The sequence below is a fragment of the Trachemys scripta genome, chromosome 9 (genome assembly GCF_013100865.1).
Source record: "Trachemys scripta elegans isolate TJP31775 chromosome 9, CAS_Tse_1.0, whole genome shotgun sequence".
NCBI classification, from domain to species: domain Eukaryota; kingdom Metazoa; phylum Chordata; order Testudines; family Emydidae; genus Trachemys; species Trachemys scripta.
Genome location: NC_048306.1, coordinates 69,881,612 through 69,904,463, shown reverse-complemented (window position 1 = coordinate 69,904,463; position 22,852 = coordinate 69,881,612). Strand labels below are relative to the sequence as shown.

At 43.8% G+C, this 22,852-nt stretch overlaps 2 protein-coding genes across 8 annotated transcripts in view; both read right to left on the bottom strand.

The window, feature by feature from the left end:
* Positions 1-1,620: 1,620 nt before the first annotated feature.
* Positions 1,621-10,345, bottom strand: MRPL44 (mitochondrial ribosomal protein L44). Its single transcript, XM_034780810.1, has 4 exons — positions 10,149-10,345; positions 7,177-7,645; positions 4,022-4,200; positions 1,621-2,957 (listed from the first exon to the last, which is right to left on the bottom strand). Exons 1-4 carry the CDS (start codon positions 10,310-10,312, stop codon positions 2,786-2,788), a joined length of 984 nt encoding a protein of 327 aa, XP_034636701.1. The 5' UTR covers positions 10,313-10,345; the 3' UTR covers positions 1,621-2,785.
* A 2,039-nt stretch (positions 10,346-12,384) lies between these two features.
* Positions 12,385-22,852, bottom strand: part of MFF (mitochondrial fission factor) — a 37,962-nt gene continuing 27,494 nt past the window's right edge. For 5 of the 7 annotated variants that reach the window (XM_034780803.1, XM_034780802.1, XM_034780804.1 and 2 more), the window contains 3 exons: positions 18,648-18,710; positions 13,832-13,916; positions 12,385-13,276 (listed from right to left, as the gene is read on the bottom strand). In XM_034780803.1, coding sequence (XP_034636694.1) covers positions 13,145-13,276; positions 13,832-13,916; positions 18,648-18,710 — 280 coding nt within the window. In that variant the 3' untranslated portion in view covers positions 12,385-13,144. The remainder of the gene's footprint in view (positions 13,277-13,831; positions 13,917-18,647; positions 18,711-22,852) is intronic. The other 2 variants (XM_034780806.1, XM_034780808.1) reach the window with 1 other exon arrangement.

Sequence of the window (22,852 nt, the reverse complement as noted above, 5' to 3'; positions counted from 1 at the left end):
TGCTCCACGGATTGTCTTTTGGTGGCTTGGTGCACAGACTGTGTAAGCTTCCCCACAGGACTAACTCATGTGCACAATGTGTTTTGTATATACCAAGCTTCACTCAAAGGTGGATTTGTAGGGTCAGGTTATAAACCCAGGAAGAGGGCAGCATTTTAAAAGAAAGACTCTTCTTGTTTACGACAGATTTAATCTCTGTGTTTTTTCACCGTGACAGCAATATAAGGGTTTGTTAGACGACAGCTAGAAACTGTTATTAGTGTCATCAGTAAGGATGATAACATATCTATGTTGTTAGCTTTGACCATTTGTTCTGTGATGTCACATGCATAATAAATCAAGAGACATAACTGGTTAGCTGGAAGGGTGGGAGCACAATGACTCAGCACAATGCGTCAGTGGCAGGCACCAAGGTCTTTTCCTCAGGGATTAGTGATTATATCAAGAAAGTAAAATAATATAACATGATCAGCAGTAAACAGAAAATTCTCCAGCTGGGGCTTCTCACCCATTCTTATGACCTTTGGATGTCAGCCCTACCTTCCCCAAAGCAGCCTCCTTCCTTTGTCTCCCAAACAGCCATTCCTTTGATCTTTTCATTGAGTAGCAATGACCGGAAAGGGGCAGCTGTGCTGGAGTTGATTGCTTGTTCACCAGCTAAACAGATGTTAACCCCTCCGTCCCCTCACAGAGGGCTCCTTTGCCTTGAAATCAATCTGGCAAGTCAGGGGGAAACCTCAGGCTGCAAGAGTCTGAAGACTTCCTTCTTCTTCCAGTGACTTCAAAGGCAACCAGACCTTCCTGAGCCCATATCTTATTACTCTCATTTCAAGCTATATTGACCATGATGCTGTGCATTTTAATCAGAAACTATTTTTTCCACATACGTAAATTGCAATACTAGAAGCAAGCAGAAAGACTACACTTATCTACTCGCAAGCGTTTCACATGTGCAGAGATACATGTCAGAACAATGACAGATTTGTGGCTTTCTTTGAATTGCCTAACTAGGCTACAGTTTTATTATATCTTAGGGCCAAACCTTCATCTCTGAAAAACAGCCGTGGTCAGTAAGACTTGACTAGGGAGCTCCGTGGATATTGTGGGATGGAATTCTCATGCCTAGGCTATAGAGGTGTTTCACAGTCACTACTGCAATCTCAGGACGGTGGAGGATTTTGTACCTGCTTTGTCACTGCTCCCCCACCCTACACTGGGGTTTTGGCCAGCAGATACATATGGCTACTTGCCCCCTCCGTCAGGCAGCACAGCCACCCATAATTGCTCAAGTAGATTCACCTAATGAATCCATTTCGCAAGTACCATCAGCATGGTATCAGGCAAGGGAGCACCAGTGAACTATCCTCTGAATTTCCCACACATTCAGACTCCCTCCATCAACACCACTATGCTGGTTCTCTCCTTTTATGGGAGTTTCATGCATAGATCAGATTTTGGTCATAAATGACCATTTTACCTGGAGTGGAGTCTTACTGGTGACTGAGATGAAAAGCTCCATATCACAAAACCAAACCTGAGTTATCTAGTCCTGCCTGACTACCCCTGTTCCAAACTGTAGGTAATCACAGACTTATTTGATAAAGACGAGTTAGACTAAAATGAATTCCAGATGCAAATCTTTTATTCACATTGGGAATATACAGATGCAAACTTTCAGAGATTCAACTGCACACAACAGATTTTGAATGTCAAACGGAAAAAAAGTTATTTTCTGTATGATCAACAGTACCCACTGCTAAACCATCAGACTGTATTGAGCATGTAATGATATAGTAGCATCCTCATTAAAGCAGCTTTTTGAGCCAAATGTTTTGAGTGTTAGAAAGGGGTGGTGCAAAGGCAAATAGATTTTCATATAATCCAATATTGTGCAGGCCTAGAAAACTGTTCAGTCTGAGCCGTTCAAATGAAGGGGTGAATTCTATTGGATGGGTGAAACAAAAAGTTAGCGAATATGAAGCACCAAGATCTTTTGTCAACCTAATATTAGCAGTCACCAGGCCAACAAGAAAAGAAGGTACTCTGTTGATTTACTTTTATATCATGTAGAAACTTAAGCTCTTTCCTCCCTGTCACTCCAAACACAATTTTTTCTAATTAAGAATACGCTCTCTTTCAGTGTCTAGAAACAAATGGCAAATGTCTACGGCAAATGAACAATAAATTACCAAATTAGCAAGCAAACTGTTGGTAAGGCCTTAACAGCATCAGTGTACGCAACTGATGTCAGAGCATATCCTGTATTCTGATCTGTGGATTTTACCACAACTCAAGGCCAACTGACTTCAGATGCACGTCTCATGCGAATGTTACATTTTTAATTCAATGCTGATTTGTTATTAATACTCTCAAAACTGGTCCAGATACCTGTACATAAGTTTTTTTCCTATACGGAGACAGTTTGCTTAAAAAAAAAAAGAGGCAATCACAGATTACAATACATTCTTAAGAGTTATGTGCTTGAATATATAATCAAGTTCTTAGACAAATAGTGGGAACTCAGTGGGGAAAACCCTCCTGCTTTGTTACTGACAAGAAATATCACATTTTCCTCAGTTACTTTATAATAGGAAACATTTTACAGAAGGAAATAAATCTATTCAAGTTTGGAGAATTCTAAAAGTATATGGATGGCTGGAATTTTCAAAACATATCCTTTATACCAAAGAGCTGAATTGCTGAAGTTTGCTTTTCTGAAACACATTTATACTTAGCATGGAGAACATGGCTTTTGTGGATAGAGAGAAGAAGTAGGCTTAGTTGTCTAAGTGTTGCTAATAGCCTTTTCTGCTCTCCATCCCTCTCTTGGTTTAGAGTAGTCCCACGGTTGCCTGTTCTCAGTGAATCCATACAGTTTCCGCAGTGCCACACGGGCAGCTTCTTCCTCTGCAGCTAACACTGTTTCACCAGGACCTTCAGCTATAAGCTTCTTATCGCTGGGAGAAAAAAAAAAAATCAAGTAAATGTCTTCATGAGAAAATTGTGAACACCACCGTGCACCATTAATATATGATAGGAGTCCTCTAACCAGCATTTCATATTTACTGGAGGGAAAACATTTAGATTATAGTGGTCTTTTGGGCAACTGTACATAGAATCATAGAATATCAGGGTTGGAAGGGACCCCAGGAGGTCCCTTCCAACCCCCTGCTCAAAGCAGGACCAATCCCCAGACAGATTTTTGCCCCAGATCCCTAAATGGCCCCCTCAAGGATTGAACTTACAACCCTGGGTTTAGCAGGCCAATGCTCAAACCACTGAGCTATCCCTCCCCCCCATACATGCATATATACTTATTGATGGACACTCAAGTAAGAATTACACTGAATTCCTGAAGAAGTACAACGGTGTTAATTCAGATTCACATTCCATTACCAATTGCCTGAACTATCCAATCTCTGTTAGAACTTTTAAAAAATATACAAGTACATCATCGTGATATCCCTCTCTCTTTTCCTTGTAAACAATCATTTTAAAGTGTCCTTTCTTTACACAGTTCAGCAATAGATTTATTCAAAGATAGTTCAATTAGGAGAGAAACAATCTTCATGGCAACATAAATGTGGCCATGATTTGGCCTTAAATACTCTAAAGTAACTCTTGTACTTCGAGGATTCTCTTGTCAATCCCACTTCCCTTTTGCATCCTCCTCCCATGCTACCCCTGAAGCATGGAACAGTTTCATTCTTTTTCAAAGCTGTTCAACAACGTCTGCAAGAACCCTATTAAAATTTGCACCTGCATTCAATGTACTGCATATGTCTATACTAGATTATAAACTCCTTGAGACAGGGACTGTCTCTTTATACATCTGTATGAGAAAAAACATGTCAATCCTCAAACGTTTATATAAAAGTCCATTGCATAAATTGCATCTTTCTTCTAAAATTATTTTTACGTGGCAACTTTAACCAGGGCAACTTGTGAAAAACAGACCATTTCCTTCCTCCCTCCCCCCAAAACTGGAATCCGTTTGACTTCAGATGAACGTTTTACTAACCAGTACAATCCAACAAAGTACAGTGGAAGAACTGTACTGGCTCCTGACTGCCTGGTAAGTCTTGGTTCTGGAGCAGACATATTCCTCTTGGCCAGTTCCTCCACTAGCAAACCCATTGGGTTTATAACATCCCAGATCTCAAAAAGGTCTTTTCCAATCAGCTGAGGAATTAAGAAGTCCTGGACAAAAACATTACAATTATCAGAAAGGAAGGGGAATGAGTGCTCTGGTGCCTGGTGTCCCTGCCAACAAAAGTAATATAAGGGGAAAGGGAGGAGAGGAGCAGTTAACAGTAAGTTGCTAGCTTCGCTATGTGCAGTGTGCCTTTAAATTAAGGTTGATGAATTTTTTTATGGTACCAGAGTCTCCCATGCATTCTTATAGTGAAAGACAACACAGCTCAGCGGATCTGGTGCCAACCCATGTGCCAAAATACATACTCATGTAACTCCCTAGCTATAGTTCCTACAGAATTCTTATGAACGAACCTGTAGGGATATTTTGCGTTTTCTAAATGTACATTTCTGAAATAAATGGTACTTTGACTGCTCTGTGCTTGTGAGGCACTTTAGATTTTAATTCATTTTTAGCTGGGTCACTCCTTTATTCAAAATTACATTAAGAAACCACCGAAGGCTAAACATCACTGCCATATAAGGGATTCTAATTAAAGGGAGAACTGGGATCAGGCCACCTGGAAAATAAAAGCCTTCACAAAATCCAGATTAAAATCACAAATATTGAAAGTGCTACTCAGGGCTTATATTGGATGGTTGAGAACTACAATGAGACCTCTCACCATCTGAGACATTCAAATTGCTAGGACTTAACATTAAAATAGTCTTTACAAACTGTTTTGCAAAAAGATTAAAGACACTTCACTTTTTGTTTCTTTTCAAATATTTTGCTAAATAATAGCATTAAGAAGGATAACTACAAAAAATTAATTCTTAACATAGTTATGAGACCAGCAGGGCTTCCACTACCCTCCAATTAGCCTGCTGTTCTGTACTAAAAGGCAGTACAAGCTGAAATTCCTAGGCCGCAACTAAATTAGCATATCTTGTAGCTCCAGTTCACCACTGGTGACAGCGACAGTGGATGCTGTAGTATAGACAGGACTTGGGTGGTTTAGACAACAGTGGAAAAAATTCATGTTCAAGTCCTCTGAACACTGCAGCTTCTACCATTGCTACCACTGGAGAAATAGAACCAATGCTGAATCATGGCTATAAAGCTAGCTAGCGTACCCAAGCCCTGGAACTTTAGGCTTGACTCTGCCATTGACTTGCTGCTTGGCTTGGGCAAGGTCACTTAATCTCTCTGTCTCTGTTATTTCCCCAATTATAAAATGGGAATACCACTACCTGCATTCCAGGGATGATGTGGGGATTAGCTACGCAGTACTGAGTGCTTTGTAAGTGCTAACTAACTACAGAGTTGTGGTAGAAAATCCAATACAGAAATGTATTACAAGATATTTTGAATGAAATTCATGATCCCTTAAACAATGAGACAGAATTTTCTAAATAGTTGCTTTTTCCTACAGACATATCTGAATGCCAGGCAACAGAAGTAACATGGTTTTGATTGTTTCATAGTATGTCTCTTAGCTGACATTTCTCTGATACAAAATAGAAGTAAGTAAATAGCATAAACTGGAAGGATAGCAACTGTTAAAACGACTTCCTTCTCACAATATATTTTAATAAGAAACCTTTCGATGTTCGATTCCAGAGAGACTCTTGTTAACAAATCTCTGAACTGATTTGACTTTCTATGTATAATGTTAAGAAACTGCAGAGTTTTTCTGGAACAGTTTCATGACTGTACTAACCATCAAATAACTGTTTAAAAAGTTATACTGTAGCCACTGATTCAGCCATAAAATATCTAACAAATCAGGCCAAAAGCAAACAGTGCTACTTAAATAAATAAGTAAGTTGCTATTCCTTGAAAAGTAGAGGTTGGCTTAGGTAAAGTAGAATCATAGGACTGGAAGGGACCTCTAGGTCATCTAGTTCAGTCCCCTGCACCATGGCAGGGCTATGTATTATCTAGATCAGTGGTCCCCAACCTTTCCATGTGGTGGGCGCTGGATGACTAGCCGCCAAGGAGCGTGGCCACCGGACAAGCAGCTGCAGAAATGCTGCCAAGAGGCGTCGCCGCCAAAAATCAGCAGCATTTCGTCAGCAACGCTTCTTGACGTTGCCGCTTCTCAGCGGCTGCTTGTCCGGCAGCCAGTAGGCGGGCGCCATGGCACCCGCGGGCACAGAGTTGGGGACCACTGATCTAGACCATCCCTGACAGGTGTATCCTGCCCTTAAAAATCTCCAATGATGGAGATTCCACAACCTCCGTAGGCAATTTATTCCAGTGCTTAACTACCCTGACAGTTAGGAAATATTTCGTAATGTCCAACCTAAACCGCCCTTGCTGTAATTTAAGCCCATTGCTTATTTTCCTATCCTCAGAGGTTAAGGAGATCAATTTTTCTCCCTCCTCCTTTGAACAACCATTTACGTACTTGAAAACTTATGTCCCCTCTCAGTCTTCTCTTCTCCAGACTAAAACTCCATTTTTTCAATCTTCCCTCATAGGTCATGTTTTCTAGACCTTTAATTATTTTTGTTGTCCTTCTCTGGACTTTCTCCAATTTGTCCACATCTTTCCTGAAATGTGGTGTCCAGAACTGGACAAAATACTCCAGTTGAGGCCTAATCAGCATAGACTAGAATGAAAGAATTACTTCTCATGTCTTGCTTACCAAACTCTTGCTAATACATCCCAGAATGCTGTTTGGCTTTTTTTGCAAGTGTTATACTGACTCATATTTAGCTTTTAATCCACTATGACCCCCAGATCCCTTTCTGCAGTACCCTTTCCTAGGCAGTCATTTCCCATTTTCTATGTGCACAACAGATGGTTCTGTCCTTAAGTGGAGTATTTCTCCTAGCTCTTGCATATATGCATGTCAGTTAAACCTGAATGTGGGAAATAAGTTTGTAGGGGGTCTGGCTTTTGCTGCCTGTCAGAGATAAGCTACTATTTATTTATTTTTATTTTTGGTCTTATAATTTGATACTGGGATCCCGCTACAGCCTTAGAGAGGTGCCAAAGAAATAAAAATAATACCTGTAACTGGTAGTACTTACCCTGATAAATATCCCTGTTTTCTGCGGCCCACTGCTTTCAAACAATGCCCCTATTACAGCAAAGAAAGTCTGCCGCAGCACACTGGGTGGGACAGGAAACTCTGCACAAAGTGTTAAATCCTGTATGGATAGGTTTCTGGCCACATAAGACACAAGTTCCTGGCTCGTGAGAAAATCAACGAGGGCTCGTATCCCTTCAGAGGGCATCTTTGGATAAGCATCTTCAAAGCACTGAGTGAGGTAAGAGCGGGAAAGAGATACCCCTTGTTCAGAAAGTTTGTGATTATCCTGGAGATTGAGGGCAACCGCTTCTTTGTCTAGCCCAAGTTCTTGGCGTCTGGTCTCCTCACTTTTAATATAACAAGAATTAACAAATGCAGTTTTGAGGAGGTCCAAGGAAAAGGTTTCCTGTAGTCGGTGGCTAAAAGCCTGTATCTCTGCATGGTAATCCCAGTTAGGCTTCTCTGAACTATAAACATACAAGAGAGAAAGAACTCAAGAGTAGAACAGATCTTCAGACAGATAGTCATCTGTTCCACTAAACAGCTTAGATATGAAACCATTTATTAAAAGGAAATGTAAAAATAAACAGAATATTTCAGACATCTTCAAGTAGGCTTATTGCTAGAGCCCTTGAAATCTATGGATATCTGCATCCAGACAGTTTTTGCGGATCGTGGTTTGGATGCTGATACAAATTTTGTATCCATGCAGGGCTCTAAATATAGCATCTCAAAGGCTGGGAAGAAGTTGTATGCAGCTCATAGCCTATGAGGCTGCTAGCCCTTAACCTGCCCTTCTCCCTTCTTCAAAAGACATGTCCCTGTGTGAACCCTTTTGACAGATGCCATGCAGGGCTGCCAGCACCTCCTCCCACCAGATCACATGCCCCCAAATATTATTATTTGTTGTTTGCATTACTATAGTCCCTAGGAGCCCTGGATCAGGACACTATTGTGCTAGCCCTGTACAAACACAGAACAAAAGACAGTCACTGCCCCCACACTGCTAATAATTTAAGTATAAGATAAGAAATGATAAACAGATACAGAGAGGGGAGTAAAAGGAAACAATGAGACCATACGCCTCAGCACCATAGATCAGGGGAGGCCAAACCACAGCTCGAGAGCCAAATGCTGCTCTTTTACAGTTAAAGTGCAGCTCACGGAGCCCCCCCCCCCAACTTCCCATTCTCCATCCCGGGGGGGGGGGGGGGGAGAAGGGCTGACTCAGGGCTTCTGCTCTGCAGCAGAGTGGTGGGGCTAGGGCAGAGGTGGGCAAATTATGGCCCGCGGGACCATCCTGCCCAGCCCCGGACCTCCTGCTGTCTCCCCTCCCTCACAGCCTCAGCTCACTTGCTCCACTGCCGGCACAATGCCCTAGCCGGTGGGGCTGTGAGCTCCTGGGGCAGCGCAGCTGCTGAGCCTGGCCTGACCCAGTGCTCTGTGCTGCATGGTTGATGCCGTGGCTGTAGCGCTGCCAGCCACCGGTGCTCCAGGCAGCGCGGTAGGGGGGCACGGAGTGTGTGTGTGTGGGGAGGTTAGATAGAAGGAAGGGGAGTTAAGGGTGGAGGTGTGGATAGGGGTCGGGGGGGGAACAGGAGGTTGAATGGGGGCAGTCGGGAAGGAGAGGTGGTTGGATGGGGTGGCAAGGGGCAATCAGGGGACAGGGACAAAGGGTGATTGGATGGGGTAGGGGTCTGGGGTGGGGCCCGTCAGGAATGAGAGGAGGGGTTGGATGGGGTGGCGGGAGTCTGGGGGCAGCGAGGGGACAGGGAGTGGGGGGGTGTGGATGGGGCAGACGTCTCGAGGGGCCATCAAGGAACGGGGGGGAGGGTTGGATGGGGCAGAAGTCTGGGGTGGAGGGGGAGGCAAATAGGAGTAGGGCCAGTGCTTCCACTAGGCGACCCTAGGCAGTCGCCTAGGGCAGCAGGATTTGGGGGGCGGCATTTTGCTGTCCTTGGCGGAAATTCAGCCGAGGGGGAGGTATCCTTCCGCTCCGGGTCTTCGGCAGAGGGTCCTTCACTCGGTCCGGGACCCACTGCCGAAGTGCCCTGAAGACACGGAACAGAAGGACCCCTGCCGCCGAATGCTCAGAGAAGGAGCGCTACTGCCTACCGCGGCAAAAACCCTGGCGCCGCTCCTGAATAGGAGGTGGGGCTAAGCCACCTAAGCCAGGCCCTCCATACAATTTACGAAACCCGATGAGGCCCTCAGGCCAAAAAGTTTGCCCGCCCCTGGGCTAGGGGCTTCTGGGCCTCAGACCCAGGGGGGAGGGCCCTCCCATGTGGCTGACACCCCGAGCCCCGGCAGGCCCCTCCCGTGTGGCTGACGCCCCGAGCCTCAGCAGGCACATGCCCCGTTTCTTGAACTTCTGTAGATTGTCGTATGCAGCTCAGAGGATCAGTAAGTTTGGCTACGCCTGCCATAGGCCAGAGCCTCAGCACACCAGCGATCTAAATATGGTCAAGTTTTGTGTTGGCATTATGCAAAAGAAGCCTGTGAGGGAGGATTTTGGACGAGGGTCCCATGCACCTTGTCTGCACTAAAACTGAGCTGCGGGGGGCAGGACCCAGCGCACGCTACTGTAATAGTGACAATAAACAACAGTGTTGGTCTGGGCCAGGCGCCTCCACGCCCTGTGCTGGTTCCCGATGGGGCGCGGGGCTCCAGCAAGAGGAATGATGGTGATAAAGCCCCAGGACGGGGGGTCGGGGGGAGTGTGTGCGAAGGGATGCAGAGACCCGGGACAGCCTAGCATGGGCCTACCAATGACCTTTCTCCACCTCCGCCCGGACTCGGGGCCCGGGAGCGGGGGTAGCTGGGGGCAGAAGCGGGAAGGAGCGAGGAAGAACGGAGCGACCGGGAACGAGGCAGGGGAAGGAGCCGGGCCCCGGAGGGGACAGGGAGCCCCCAGCACGGGGCGGTAGGGCCGGGGGGATCCAACCCCGGAGCGCTGGACCCGGCTCTTACCGGCGGGTAGCGGGCGCCCGCAGCCGCTGCTGCTCTAGGTAGGCGCGGAGCCAGAGCTTTTTGTCCCGGCGCTGCTGATGCTGGAGGCAGAGCGCGGCCCGCCCGGCCCCGCCGGCAGCGGCCAGGAGGCGACGAGGCGCCCGTAGTAATAGCCCCGTGGCCATAGCTGCTCGGCGCGGGCTGGGAACAGGAAGTTCACCATGAGACCCGGCCGCGGGAACCAGCCCTCGGCCCTTCAGTTCCGGGGAGAAACGTTCCGGGCGCGCCTTAGCGCGTGACTAAGGGCTCTGGGGACTCCAATTCCCAGTAGGCGCTGCTCCAGCCACAGCCCTCCCCCCATGCCTGCCTGCCTCTCTGCCTGCTGGGAGCTGTAGTGCTCTGGGCCCACCTCTATCCTGCAAGGGCGCCCGGGCCGGCCTATGCACGGGCGAGGACAGCGCCCTAGGCCCCCGTTAGCCCAATGCTGGGCCAGGGCCAGGCCTCCAGGAGCTCAGGTTACGCCGGTCCCTCCCCCCTTTGCAAGCTCACAGTCGCCGACCCCGCCCGCGTTCCTGCCTGATGCCCCAGGGTCACTCACACAGCCAGGGGAAGAGAAGGGACCAGCCCCTTTACCATAACCTCTTGCTGCCCCTGCCCTCTCTAAGGGCTGGTCTACACTAGGGGGTGGGGATCGATCTAAGCTATGCAACTTCAACTACGCAAATAGCGTAGCTGAAGTCGAAGTATCTTAGATCGAATTACCTGGGGTCCACACAGCACAGGATCGACGGCCGTGGCTCCCCCCCTCGACTGCGCTACCACTGCTCTCTCTGGTGGAGTTCCAGAGTCCATGGTGAGCATGTTTAGGGATCAATATATCGTGTCTTAACGAGACATGATATCGATCCCGGATAAATCGATTGCTACCCACCAGTACAGCGGGTAGTGAAGACATAACTTAGGGCTGGTCCCCACTTAGTCCGGAGTTCGGACTAAGGTACGCAAATTCAGCTACGTTAATAACGTAGCTGAATTCGAAGTACCTTAGTCCGGACTTACCGCGGTCCAGACGCGGCCGGAAGTCTCCCCCCGTCGACGCCGCGTACTCCTCTCGGCGAGCTGGAGTACCGGCGCCGACTGTGAGCACTTCCGGGATCGATTTATCGCATCTTAACCAGACGCGATAAATCGATCCCAGAACATCGATGGCGTGCCGCCGGACCAGCCGGTAAGTGAAGACTAGGCCTTAGCAGCTGCCTAGGCAAGGGCCTATGCACCTGGGCACTGCTCTGACCCCAATTTAGGGTTGCCAACCTTCCAAGATTGTCCTTGAATCTCCAGGAATTAAAGATTATGTCATGTGATGAAACCTCCAAGAATACGTCCAACCATAATTGGCAACTCAGGCCAGAAAGCTGCAGTGCTGCCTCATCCCAGCACACATCAGTTTTGCAGTTGCTGCATTAATACACACAGCAGCACAGCACCCAGTTAACTCTTCTCAGGAGCTCTAAAGCACGCACCGCTGTCCTAGATCAACAGCCTTCACTGCCAATGAAGGGCTGCACTCTCATCTCATCCCACCCTCTCTCAGCTGATCATATATATTTTAAGGATAAAGACTGGGGAGGGGGAGGCCAGGCTGTTTAAATAACTAAAAATAAACAAACACACTAGGCAATTGCTTGTAGCACAGTGTGGACAAAACCCAAAGGGTGTGCATGAGTGGGGTGGTGGTGAATATATAACATTCAACAAAATGGGAAACCTGCTTCCAACCAGAAATTACTGAACACTAGGATATTTTGCCTTTAATACAGACCCTACAGATTTTCTTCCTTTGCCTTTTAGAAAATTCTTTGGCTGCCTTTTAAAGTTAAAGATAATTGATTTAAAATTTAAGAAATAAAAAGCACATGCTGAATCTCAGTAAGTTTCCAAATTGGAAAACATGTTGTGAATAGCAAATTCAATAAACTTGTTTCTACCTATGAGAGAGGTAGATGAGATATCTATGAAGACACTCAACATCTCTAGTTTTACGTAATGAAACAGATAAGTAGTTTTGGGACAGTGATTCTGGAAATGATGCCTGGCTAGAGGAAGTGAAGAGGAAGTATATTTAGCATTTTGAAGGAAGAATATGTTTTTGTCTCAAAATACAGGATTCCTGCACATTTGAATGAAACAGTGTTTAAGAATTCCCAAGATAAGACAGGTAATGAAAACCTTTTAAAAACTTACATTAAATTCTGTGTTGGTTTGACAGATTTATTAAATACACTACATTGGTACCTTATATTTCATAATCTTTAGATCACTCACAGACAGACTTGCTTAAAAATGTCTTTTATAGAAAAACATCTGCAAAATTAAAGCTAAAATATGAAAATACATATTACACACTGGATAATCTGCTGAATCATGTTAGCAAAGAATGCCTTTCATTCAATCTGTACATGTGCATAAACGAGGGATATATTCATGAACTAAGGTTGCTGGGGGTTTTTTGTTTGTGTTTTTTTTTTTTTTTTTAAATCTGGCACACTGCTGTAACTAGTTTGGCTAAAGGAAAACTAGTGCAATAATGTTTAACCATAAAATTACTGCATCTAACAAGAGAACAACAATAAAAAAAACCCTCATACTTGTATTATGTACTTTGTTTACGGAGACTTTCTTTTCCAAATCCATTCTCTTCCTACCACAAGAGAGACAATGATTATTTCTGCAGGTCACCATCCTTACATAGCAGAGAAGCAAATTCCTTTCCAAAATGAGTCTATTTATATTTACATTGAGACATGCAAAGGGACAATACTGTAAGTATGTGAGTACAAACTGATAAAAATAAATATTACTGAGTCACAGACTGTCCCTTTAACACTGTAACTCTACAGCCTTTTTCTGTGGCAGAAGTTCTCAGTGCATGGATTATAAAACAGCATACCATTTAGAGACAAAAAATTTTGCAAATTTTTATATTTCCAGCTATTAAATCTTTTGGAGAGCTGTGTCTAGCGCCGAAACCATAGCCAGCTATTGAGTAGCCAGAAAGCTACAGTAATTGAGTACATGATCATTTCTCTTTTAGCGCGCTCTTTGTTTTCTTCTTCCAGAAGCTGTAGACGGCGATTAAGTTTGATTATCTAAAAAAAAGAAAGTCTGCTTTAGTGCCCGGTATCAGACTGCTAGATTCTCTAAAGACTATATAAAAAAGTATGTAGAATGCATTATTCTTAAAGATTAGATTGCACAACCTCACTGTTTAGGAGGTTCATTGACTAAGGACAAAATTTTCCAGTTTTTGTTCAGTTCTTTATTAGAAAAATAATTTGCATTGATCTTGTAGAAAGCTGGGTTCCCCTCCTCTTAACTGTTACATAGTCATGCTATATTTAACTCTTTTCTTCTTTCCTCATCAATCAGTCAATCCTTCAAGACCACTATACACCATACTTGTTATTCTTCTATGAATTCCTTTGTGTTTGCCAACATCCCTCTGACATTGAGATGCCCAGAATAATACAGAGTATTTTAGATGCAATTGCGCCAGTGAATACAGAGATGACCAATTACCACAGATGTGATGTCAGAGATATTCTGCCTTTGCAAATTATACAGAAATCACATATCTAACCTGTTCTCCCATTTTCAACTCTAAATCTTTTTCTTTATCTCACCAGCAAGCTTATTTTAAATACCTGTCTTCTTAAGGAAGCAGCATCCACAACTGACATGTCATCTGGAGTTCCCTCAAGTGTTGTGTCCAAGTTTGAAAGACCATACCTATCAGAAGGGGGGGAAAAAGTTTAGATGCTCTACATGTTGAGTGAAGAGTAATTGGTACATTATTTGATGTTCTCTGTAACAAACAGGAATTTTCAGAAAAAAAGCTCTTTTTCAACTTTAAAAAAAGCATCTGATACTTTAGGGCCCTAATTCAAGAAAACACTTAGACAAGGGCTCATGTCCCATTTACTTTAATGTTTGCATGTGCTTAATTGCTTGACTGAATTGGGGCTTTAATGCTTTCCAGGACTAAGTATTTTGTAGATGCTCCACAAAACAAAGAAATGGGGGAAGTAATCTTTATTGTGGCTTGGACCGTAAGGTAAATCTCTCAGAATTGCTTGATCTAATATTGAAACCTGCAAAGAGCTTGAGCCAAAACCTCAAAAATATATCCTACATGAAGGAACAACAAATAAATACAATATTCAAACTAAATGCTTATTTTGACGAAAAAAAATAAACTTGAGAATGTGTATTAGCTTAGAACAGGGGTTCTCAAATTTCACTGCACCACAACCCCCTTCTGAGAAAAAAAAAATTATTACATGACCCCAGGAGGGGGGACCAAAGCCTGAGCCTACCAAAGCCCGGCTGCCCTGGGCTGGGGGGTGGGATGTCAAAACTGAAGCCCAGGGGCTTCAGCCTCAGACAAGGGTTCTGTAACCTAAGCGCTGCCACCCAGGGCTGAAGCACAGTTTGAGAACTGTTGGCTTAGAAACTTTGCAAACAAAGAAAAGCTACTATCCCTGAGGTCATAATCCAACAAAGAGCCTCCTAGAGAAGAGTTCAGAAATAAATCATTTTTATATAATTCTGAAGACACTGGAAGAGAGTATTTTACCCTAGGGAGCTAATAATAATCTCCCCCAAACTGACAGCTGTTGAGGCTGGAGCTCCTGATACTCTTAGCTCTCAGCCAGAGACTGGGAAGCTATTAAAGCCTTTGCCAATGAGTTCTGTATCACTGCCACTGAATTTCATAAACCCTTAGGGTACAGCTACACTGCACACTTCTTGCAGCAGCATTTAGAGTACATATGCTGCATGCCTCCCCAGCATGAATATAAAGAACAGGATAGATGATGAGGCACTGCTTACACAAGTGAAGACTTGCCTGAACACTGTGGGTGTGTACCCTACCAGGCTTTCTACATGCTCAAGCAGTACCATCCCCATCTGCACTGCTATTTTTAGCAGTGTTGAGTCCCACTGCCTCCCCGCTGCCAGAGTGGAAAGAGAGCTTTCCACTGCCACAATCTTTCTGTGCTGTCTCTCCCCTGACACAGCCTTTCACTGAGGTAGCTACACACCAGAGTGTGAATGCAGCGTGTAGCTACATGTACCCAACTGCCATCAGTGGCGTGCAGTATAGACGTACCCTTTAGAAAATAAATTCGTTTCCAGGGCACTTCCTGGACAGCCCGCTCAATATGATGATTATTTTATGCTCTAAAAGAAGGACAAAGAGTGCACTAATTTAACTCTAGTGTAGATTTAGCTAATTAACTCTACATTAATCAAGAAGGGTTTCTATCCAAATTAACCCTGACTAAAGCACATTTATTAGAGGCTGGCATGGTGCTGACAGTTCGAGAAACCTGGTAAACGACCATCAAAGGCTACCTCTTAATCAGATTTTCTTGCAGCAAATAACAGTTACAAGTAATCTCAGGTACTATACCTTTATCTGAGTGTCTGACTTTTTTTTTTTTTTTTTTTTTGGCTTTAAAGTCACATTTTCCTATTTTATTTATTTCTCTTTCCTGATGTGATGTTATGATGTGGGGAAAAAAACCCTGCAAACAGCATGGGAAACTGACTGCTTATACTGGAAAAACAATGAGACTTAAGATACAGAGCGCTGGTAAATGCAGAAAAGAAAAACTAGAAAATGAATTTTTGTACATAATCCCTCAATTATAGTAAATGTAGGTTTCACTTAATAAAAAAATCAGATGCAAGTGGGATTCTTTTAATTGGCAGTGTCCCTTTAAATAAGGAAAGTTTTGCATTTAACATTCTCTTGGGCCACTTATAGTGAAACAAGTTTCTGTAGAGTGCAATTAGCTGAATACACAATTTAACTAGAATTCATAATTTCTTCTAGTTACAGGTCAGTTACCCTGTAGTTTGTCAATATTTTGGTGGTTTAAAAAAATTAAATTGAAGCTTTGATAACAATGAGAACCCTGAGAGATGCTGTGTCTGAAAGAGATTGGCTGGATTATCAATTGATATGTGAAAAAACTAGTTTTTGAAAGGCAAGGAACTGTAGTGAACTTTGTTAAGGGACAACCTGATTAGACAACCTCCTGTCAAAAGAGCCACTGATATCCTCAGTCACTATACAACAAACATTTCCTTACCTATAAGGATAATTAAAACAGGGGGACTTCTAAAATTCAATTTACTGTGTGTTATTTATGCTGTTTACTATTTCCATTTCCCTCAGCTTGGACTATATGAAAATCAATGAAGTGTTTCACTTTCAGGATCTCTCCACTGCAGCAATCAGGTTGCAAATACAGCAGAGGAATGTTTAAATCTACATTTCAGTATGTTAAAAACCACTGTGAAGATTTCTGCTGGTCTAGGTTTTATAAAACATTGTAGAAAAAACTAAATTTGAATCCAAGGATCCTTTCTCAGAGATAACCAGTATCCATAGACTTGATGAGTACAATTGTGTTTCATCTTTATTGGGCAGATTTCCTGGAGGAAAAAAACATGAACTAGGCACAGTCCCCTAAACCAGAGAGGGAACGTACCTGTCCTTGAGCTGTTTTAAGGGGATAATCTCACAGGCCATCTAGGAAATGAATCCTCAGGTTTTACCTAACTATAGCCTGGAGAGAATAAAAATACACATTCTCGATGGGCCTAACTGCCCCCATCCCCTTCCAGAACTGCACGACACTGGCTGGAATTCAAAGACAACTCTGCATTAGTCCCCTCAGGATAGTGCTGTTATGCCACAGAGGTAGAAAGCTCTATCTGGATTGGAGCAAATTTATATGTGCAGAAACTTGAAAATCCCTCACAGCAAGGAAGACTTGATACTGAGGCCAGGTGGAGGCAGCTTATATTAAATGGTTCCACATGACATGATTTCCTAATGTTGTGATGACACAAAGGCCTTTTTCTTGCTTCAGATATAGCTGTGGCATAATACTTAAATCACTCAGACTTTCCACTACAATTGCTCCAGCCATCTCCCTTTGCTTAACCTGTCACAGGTCATTTGTAAGGGAGTCGGGAACTTTTAGGGGCTACTGCATCAATGGCTGAAGAAAAGAAAAGAAAAAAAAGGAATATACAGTTCCCACCAGACCACTTGCAGACCAGTCTGTTGGCACCACAATCCTATCCCTCAGAGCTGGCTGAAACCTCACTGGTTCTATCAATCTCCTCAAATGGCATATTGAAAACAGATCCATCACTCCAATGACACAGGTGGACTCCAACCTCAGACTGCAGCAGTTATGGTAAGTCTATGACAAGTGTATCATTATCACCTCACCAACCTCCAATCCCCTTCCAAATATGAGATCCAGATTGTAATCAGCTATACTGGCAGAGCCAGAAATTACTCTCAATTATGAAAGCTATAAATTCCCAAGTCAACCCACAAGAATGATCTGTATGGATCCGGACTTGGAGATCTGTTGAGGGTTATTTTTATAGACCAATTTTTCTGACTTTAAAACACTAATGTTTAGATAACAGAAAAAGGAGTTACCATCCCTACTCAGCTTTTAAAAATCTTTATAACTTTTGTATATTTAGGATGTCTACTTTGGGGAGATGGCAGGGGTGGTAAAGAGTGGGAGGTGGAAGATGTGATATTTACATAATATGCAGAAAGAAAGCTTTATTTCTCAGAGTCTCAGCCATCAGATCATAAATTAGGTTTTTACCCACTTACATTGAAATGACACCCATCTAACAGAAAAATGGATGGGGGAAACCCCATGCAAAACAATAATAGGCACATTATTGAAAACTTCTACATTTTACTGTTTATACACACTTTAGATATTAGTTGGCTTCACACCAATTTATTTACTTCCTTTAGGGTATGTCTACACTACCCGCCGGATCGGCAGGTAGCGATCGATCTATCGGGGATCGATTTATCGCGTGTAGTGTAGACACGATAAATCGATCCCCGATCGCTCTCCCGTCGATTGCTGAACTCCAGCTCGGCGGGAAGCGGAAGCAAAGTTGACGGGGGAGCAGCGGCAGTCGATCCCGCGCCGCGAGGATGCGAAGTAAGTAATTCTAAGTCGATCTAAGCTACGTTGACTTCAGCTATGCTATTCTCATAGCTGAAGTTGCGTATCTTAGATCGATCTCCCCCCCACCGCCCCGCAGTGTAGACCAGGCCTCAGAGAAAAGCAGAGGTCAGAGGCCCAATGGACATACTACCACATGTGCTTTTATCATAGATTAAAAGCTTCAATTGACATATTGAAACTGAATTCTAAAGCTTACAACATATTTTAAGAACCTGAACCTTAATGAGAGCTTTGCTAATGACTGTGATGCGGAGGATACGGTCATGCCCTACGGAACATCTCTATGCACAGAAAGAATGTTGATCAAGTGTTATGTTAAGCATAAGTGGCCCAAAAACTATTTTGGGATTCAGTAATCAAGAACAATTATGTCATGAAATTTTAAAGCCTAAAATAGTGCACCCTGACTAAAAAGAAATACATTTACCTGGTGTTTTCATGATGAGGGTTAGAGGAACTGGCAGCAGCCGACCCACCTCGTAACACAGGCCTACGGCAGGTTATTGCAGATAGGAGGCACAAGACAGAAGCAGGAAACAGCATAAACACAGAGAAAAGATACAACAAAAGAAACAAGGACAAAGAAATGTCAAAATATTTTCAATTATATTGTATGGTATTTCAATACAATATAATATCTAGTTACTATCGTGTCGTAAACTGTATTTTCAAAATACCCCATATAATATTCTTTTTATTTAATATAACACTAACAATAAAAGTATGCAGCTATCGTAACAACCTAGTCATTCTTGATGGTATAGACTGATTTATGGGAATATATGCTGTTGAGATTCAAGTCTGTGAATAAGAGCTCTTGATATAGGCTTTTTAAATGTGCTAATAATGAAAAACAATCTCAGCTCCTTCTCTTCTCCCCTTCACTTACTGTCTTTCTTCCCAATTTCTTTTTTAACTCTTTCCTTTCTATCCTCTTCGGATCCATCTCAGGAGAAATTGAAGAGCCCAGGCTTCCCAGGATGCTACAATTGTGTCTAGTATGCTCATGGCTGCTGAACAGGTACTAAGGTCCCGATTTCCAGAACTGCTGAGCACCCACAGCACCTCCTAACTTACTGTGGAGTTGTGGGTGTTTAGCACTTCTCAAAATGAGGCTGTAACTCACCTCTAGCATCTGTCTGTTTGCTGAAACATCTATGATGTGTAATCACTTCTCCAAGGGCTTGGGGTCTCTCTTTTTTCCACTCTTATCTCACTTCTGGGCAGCTGCAGACATCTGCACAACATGCTAGTCCCAAGAATATACTAGGCTCTATAATAAGACTAAAGAATCCAGGTGTGATGACCTTTAGAGCAGAAATGTGTGGGCAAGAGATACACACAGCCCACAGGTCTGGTGCTGAGAAGGCTGAGAGAACACTCTCCGGAGAAGGAGTAGAGGTGAGCAGCCGTGTGCACGAAAGAACACACAAACACCTCACAATTAGTAGTTTCATTTCAAGAAGATGAAGATTGAGGTGCACAAGCAGAATTGTGCAGAAACCTTGAACTGTGCTTACTTGCACTAGGCCTGGCTCTGATCAGTAATATTGGTGCTTAACTTACATCAGCAACAAACTCACCCATAAAATTAAAAATAAAAAAAAAAAGTTTGCATGACATACGCTGAACACTAGCCAGCAGAATGTGAAATCAGTGCAGAAATAGGGTTGCCAACTTTCTGATTGCTGAAAACTGAACACCCTTGCCCTGCCCGCTTCCTCGCGGCCACACCTCCCACTGACTACATCCCCCCTCCCTCCCTCTGTTGCTCTCCCCCACCCTTGCTCACTCGCTCATTTTCGCTAGGCTGGAGTAGTGGGTTGGGTGCGGGAGAGGGCTCCGGCTGGGGGTGCAAATTCTGGGGTGGGGCTGGGTTGAGGGGTTTGGGGTGCAGGATGGGGCTCAGGGCTGGGGCAGAGGGATTGGGGTGCGGAGTGCAGGCTCCAGGAGGGGGTGAGGGGAGCAAGCTCCTGGCAGCGCTTATCTCAGGCAGCTCCTGGAAGCGACTGGCATGTCCCTGTGGCCCCTAGATCCAGGGGCGGCCAAGCAGCTCCATGCGCTGCCCTCACCTACAGGTGCTGCCCCCACCGCTCTCTTTGGCTGTGGTTCCGGCCAACGGGAGCCTCGGAGTTAGCGCCTGCAGGTGGGGAAGAGCACTCGGAACCACCTGGCTGCCTCTAAACCTAGGGGCCGCAGGGATATGCTGGCCACTTCTGGGAGCCGTGCAGAGCCAGGGCAAGTAGGCAACCTGCCTTAGCCCCGCTGCACCACCAACTGGACTTTAAGCGGCCTGGTCACCAGAGCTGACTGGAGTTGCCAGGGTCCCTTTTTGACTGGGTGTTCCAGTCAAAAACCGGATGCCTGGAAACTCTATGCAGAAAGTTATTTTACAAAAGAAAACAAAAGACCCCCGTCCCCGCCAACACACACATAACAGGACAGCATTCTTGCCCAAAAGAATGGTGTCTGTTGTATTTGATAACAATCATTTGCTGCAAATATTTCCTCTTCAGAACAGAGAGTTTATTTAATAAGTTTATAAGTTTACTGCCATTCCTGATCAGACTAGTGTTCCATCTAGTCCAGGATCCTGTGTTGACAGATGCCAGAACTAGATACTTCTGAAGAAACTGTAAGAAACCCTGTAATGAGCAACTGTGGAATAGATTGCCAAGACAGGAAGTTTCTTTCTACTCAGGCAGTTAGTGGTTAGTTTACACTATGATGCATGAGTTTTGATATCCCTTATTTATTTCTTATCCCACCTAATATAATGTTGGTGTTCTCATTACCCACAATTCAAGAATTTTCAAAATCTTTCTAAGTTCTTGCCCTCCATAATAATTTGTGGCAATTTAGTTCTGTAGCATCTGCAAAACCTCGTTATCTAACTGATCTCAAACACACTACCCTTCTAGAGGTAACTACATTTTCTAGGAAACAGCTATCTGGGGGCTAGAGACTGGGAGCTAGAACACCATGAGGTTCTAATCCAAACTAATATTCTGATTTAATCTATGGACAAGTCTCTAAGGCCCAGATGTTTAAGGATATTTAGATGTTGCTCTGTTCAGTATTGCAACACTTAGCTGCATTAGGAGCTTAAGTGCCTAAGTCACTTTTGAAAATGAGACTTCAGCCTTCTAATGCTGAGCAGAGTAATGCCTAAATACCTTTCAAAATCTGGGCCTTAATTCCTCTATCCAGATCAAATTAAATGTAAAGCTTTAAGTGAATTAAGTTCCTGGGCAAACTGGATGGGTAGAAGTACTTTGCCCTGCCACATCTTCGTTGATTGCATATTTCAAAAAGGTAACATTCACTTCAAGTATACGTTCCTCATATAGCACGCAGCAGCCATTAAAATCAATACAACTAATTTTTAGGTCTCTTTGCACTTTATCTAAAACTAGCAATTAGTTTATTTTTTACAGATCTAGGAGTACAACAGACAGTTAGTCTGGTTATTAGCTTTCTATATGGGCTTCCTTAATGACCGGAGTAACTTTTGTCATAAATTATTTAAAACTTTGAATTTCCTGGCTGATATCAGTTTGGTCACCACATTAAGTAGATTTAATACTAATAAATGATCAAAATTAAGCACATCCCTGATGTCATCTGTACATAGCATATCACAATATTCCATTGCAAACACAATGGAACATGGAGGGAACCATGCCGCAATGTGTTGCAACACAATAGGGGAGGCGAAAACAGACAGTAGTACAGTGGCTGAAATGGTCAATCTGAGCTCATCTTCCTTTGTTTGGAACACAGCACATTTTGGGGGATCCCATAACAAAATAATTCAGTAGCGAACTCATGGATGTTGAGGAAAAAAATATATAAGAAAGACACTGTCTTTCATTCAGACTAAGTGTGAATGTCTTGGCTTTCAGTTTGTGTTAGTGTGTGTGCACATGTGAGAGAGACAGAGAGCATGGATTCACCAAGGGGAAGTCGTGCCCGACTAACCTAATTGCCTTCTATGATGACATAACTGGCTCTGTGGATGAGGGGAAAGCAGTTCATGTGTTATTCCTTGACTTTAGCAAAGCTTTTGATACGGTCTCCCACAGTATTCTTGCCGCCAAGTTAAAGAAGTATGGGCTGGATGAATGGACTGTAAGGTGGATAGAAAGCTGGCTGGATCGTCGGGCTTAACGGGTAGTGATTAATGGCTCCATGTCTAGTTGGCAGCCGGTTTCAAGCGGAGTGCCCCAAGTGTCGGTCCTGGGGCCGGTTTTGTTTAATATCTTTATTAATGATCTGGGGGATGGTGTGGACTGCACTCTCAGCAAGTTTGCAGATGACACTAAACTAGGAGGCGTGGTAGATACACTAGAGGGGTAGGGATCGGATACAGAGGGATCTAGACAAATTAGAGGATTGGGCCAAAAAAAACCTGATGAGGTTCAACAAGGACAAGCGCAGACTTCTGCACTTAGGACGGAAGAATCTCATGCACTACTACAGACTAGGGACCGAATGGCTAGGTAGCAGTTCTGCAGAAAAGGACCTAAGGGTCACAGTGGACGAGAAGCTGGATATGAGTCAACAGTGTGCTCTTGTTGCCAAGAAGGCTAACGGCATTTTGGGCTGTATAAGTAGGGGCATTGCCAGCAG

Excerpts from the sequence above, each read along its gene's own strand:
- MRPL44 (XM_034780810.1), bottom strand. The coding sequence starts at position 10,312 with ATGGCCACGGGGCTATTACTACGGGCGCCTCGTCGCCTCCTGGCCGCT. Across the intron at positions 7,646-10,148 it reads CGGGCGCCCGCTACCCGCCG|TTCAGAGAAGCCTAACTGGG; the intron begins GTAAGAGCCGGG and ends GTATGTTTATAG. Across the intron at positions 2,958-4,021 it reads TACTTTGTTGGATTGTACTG|CGATAAGAAGCTTATAGCTG; the intron begins GTTAGTAAAACG and ends TTTTTCTCCCAG.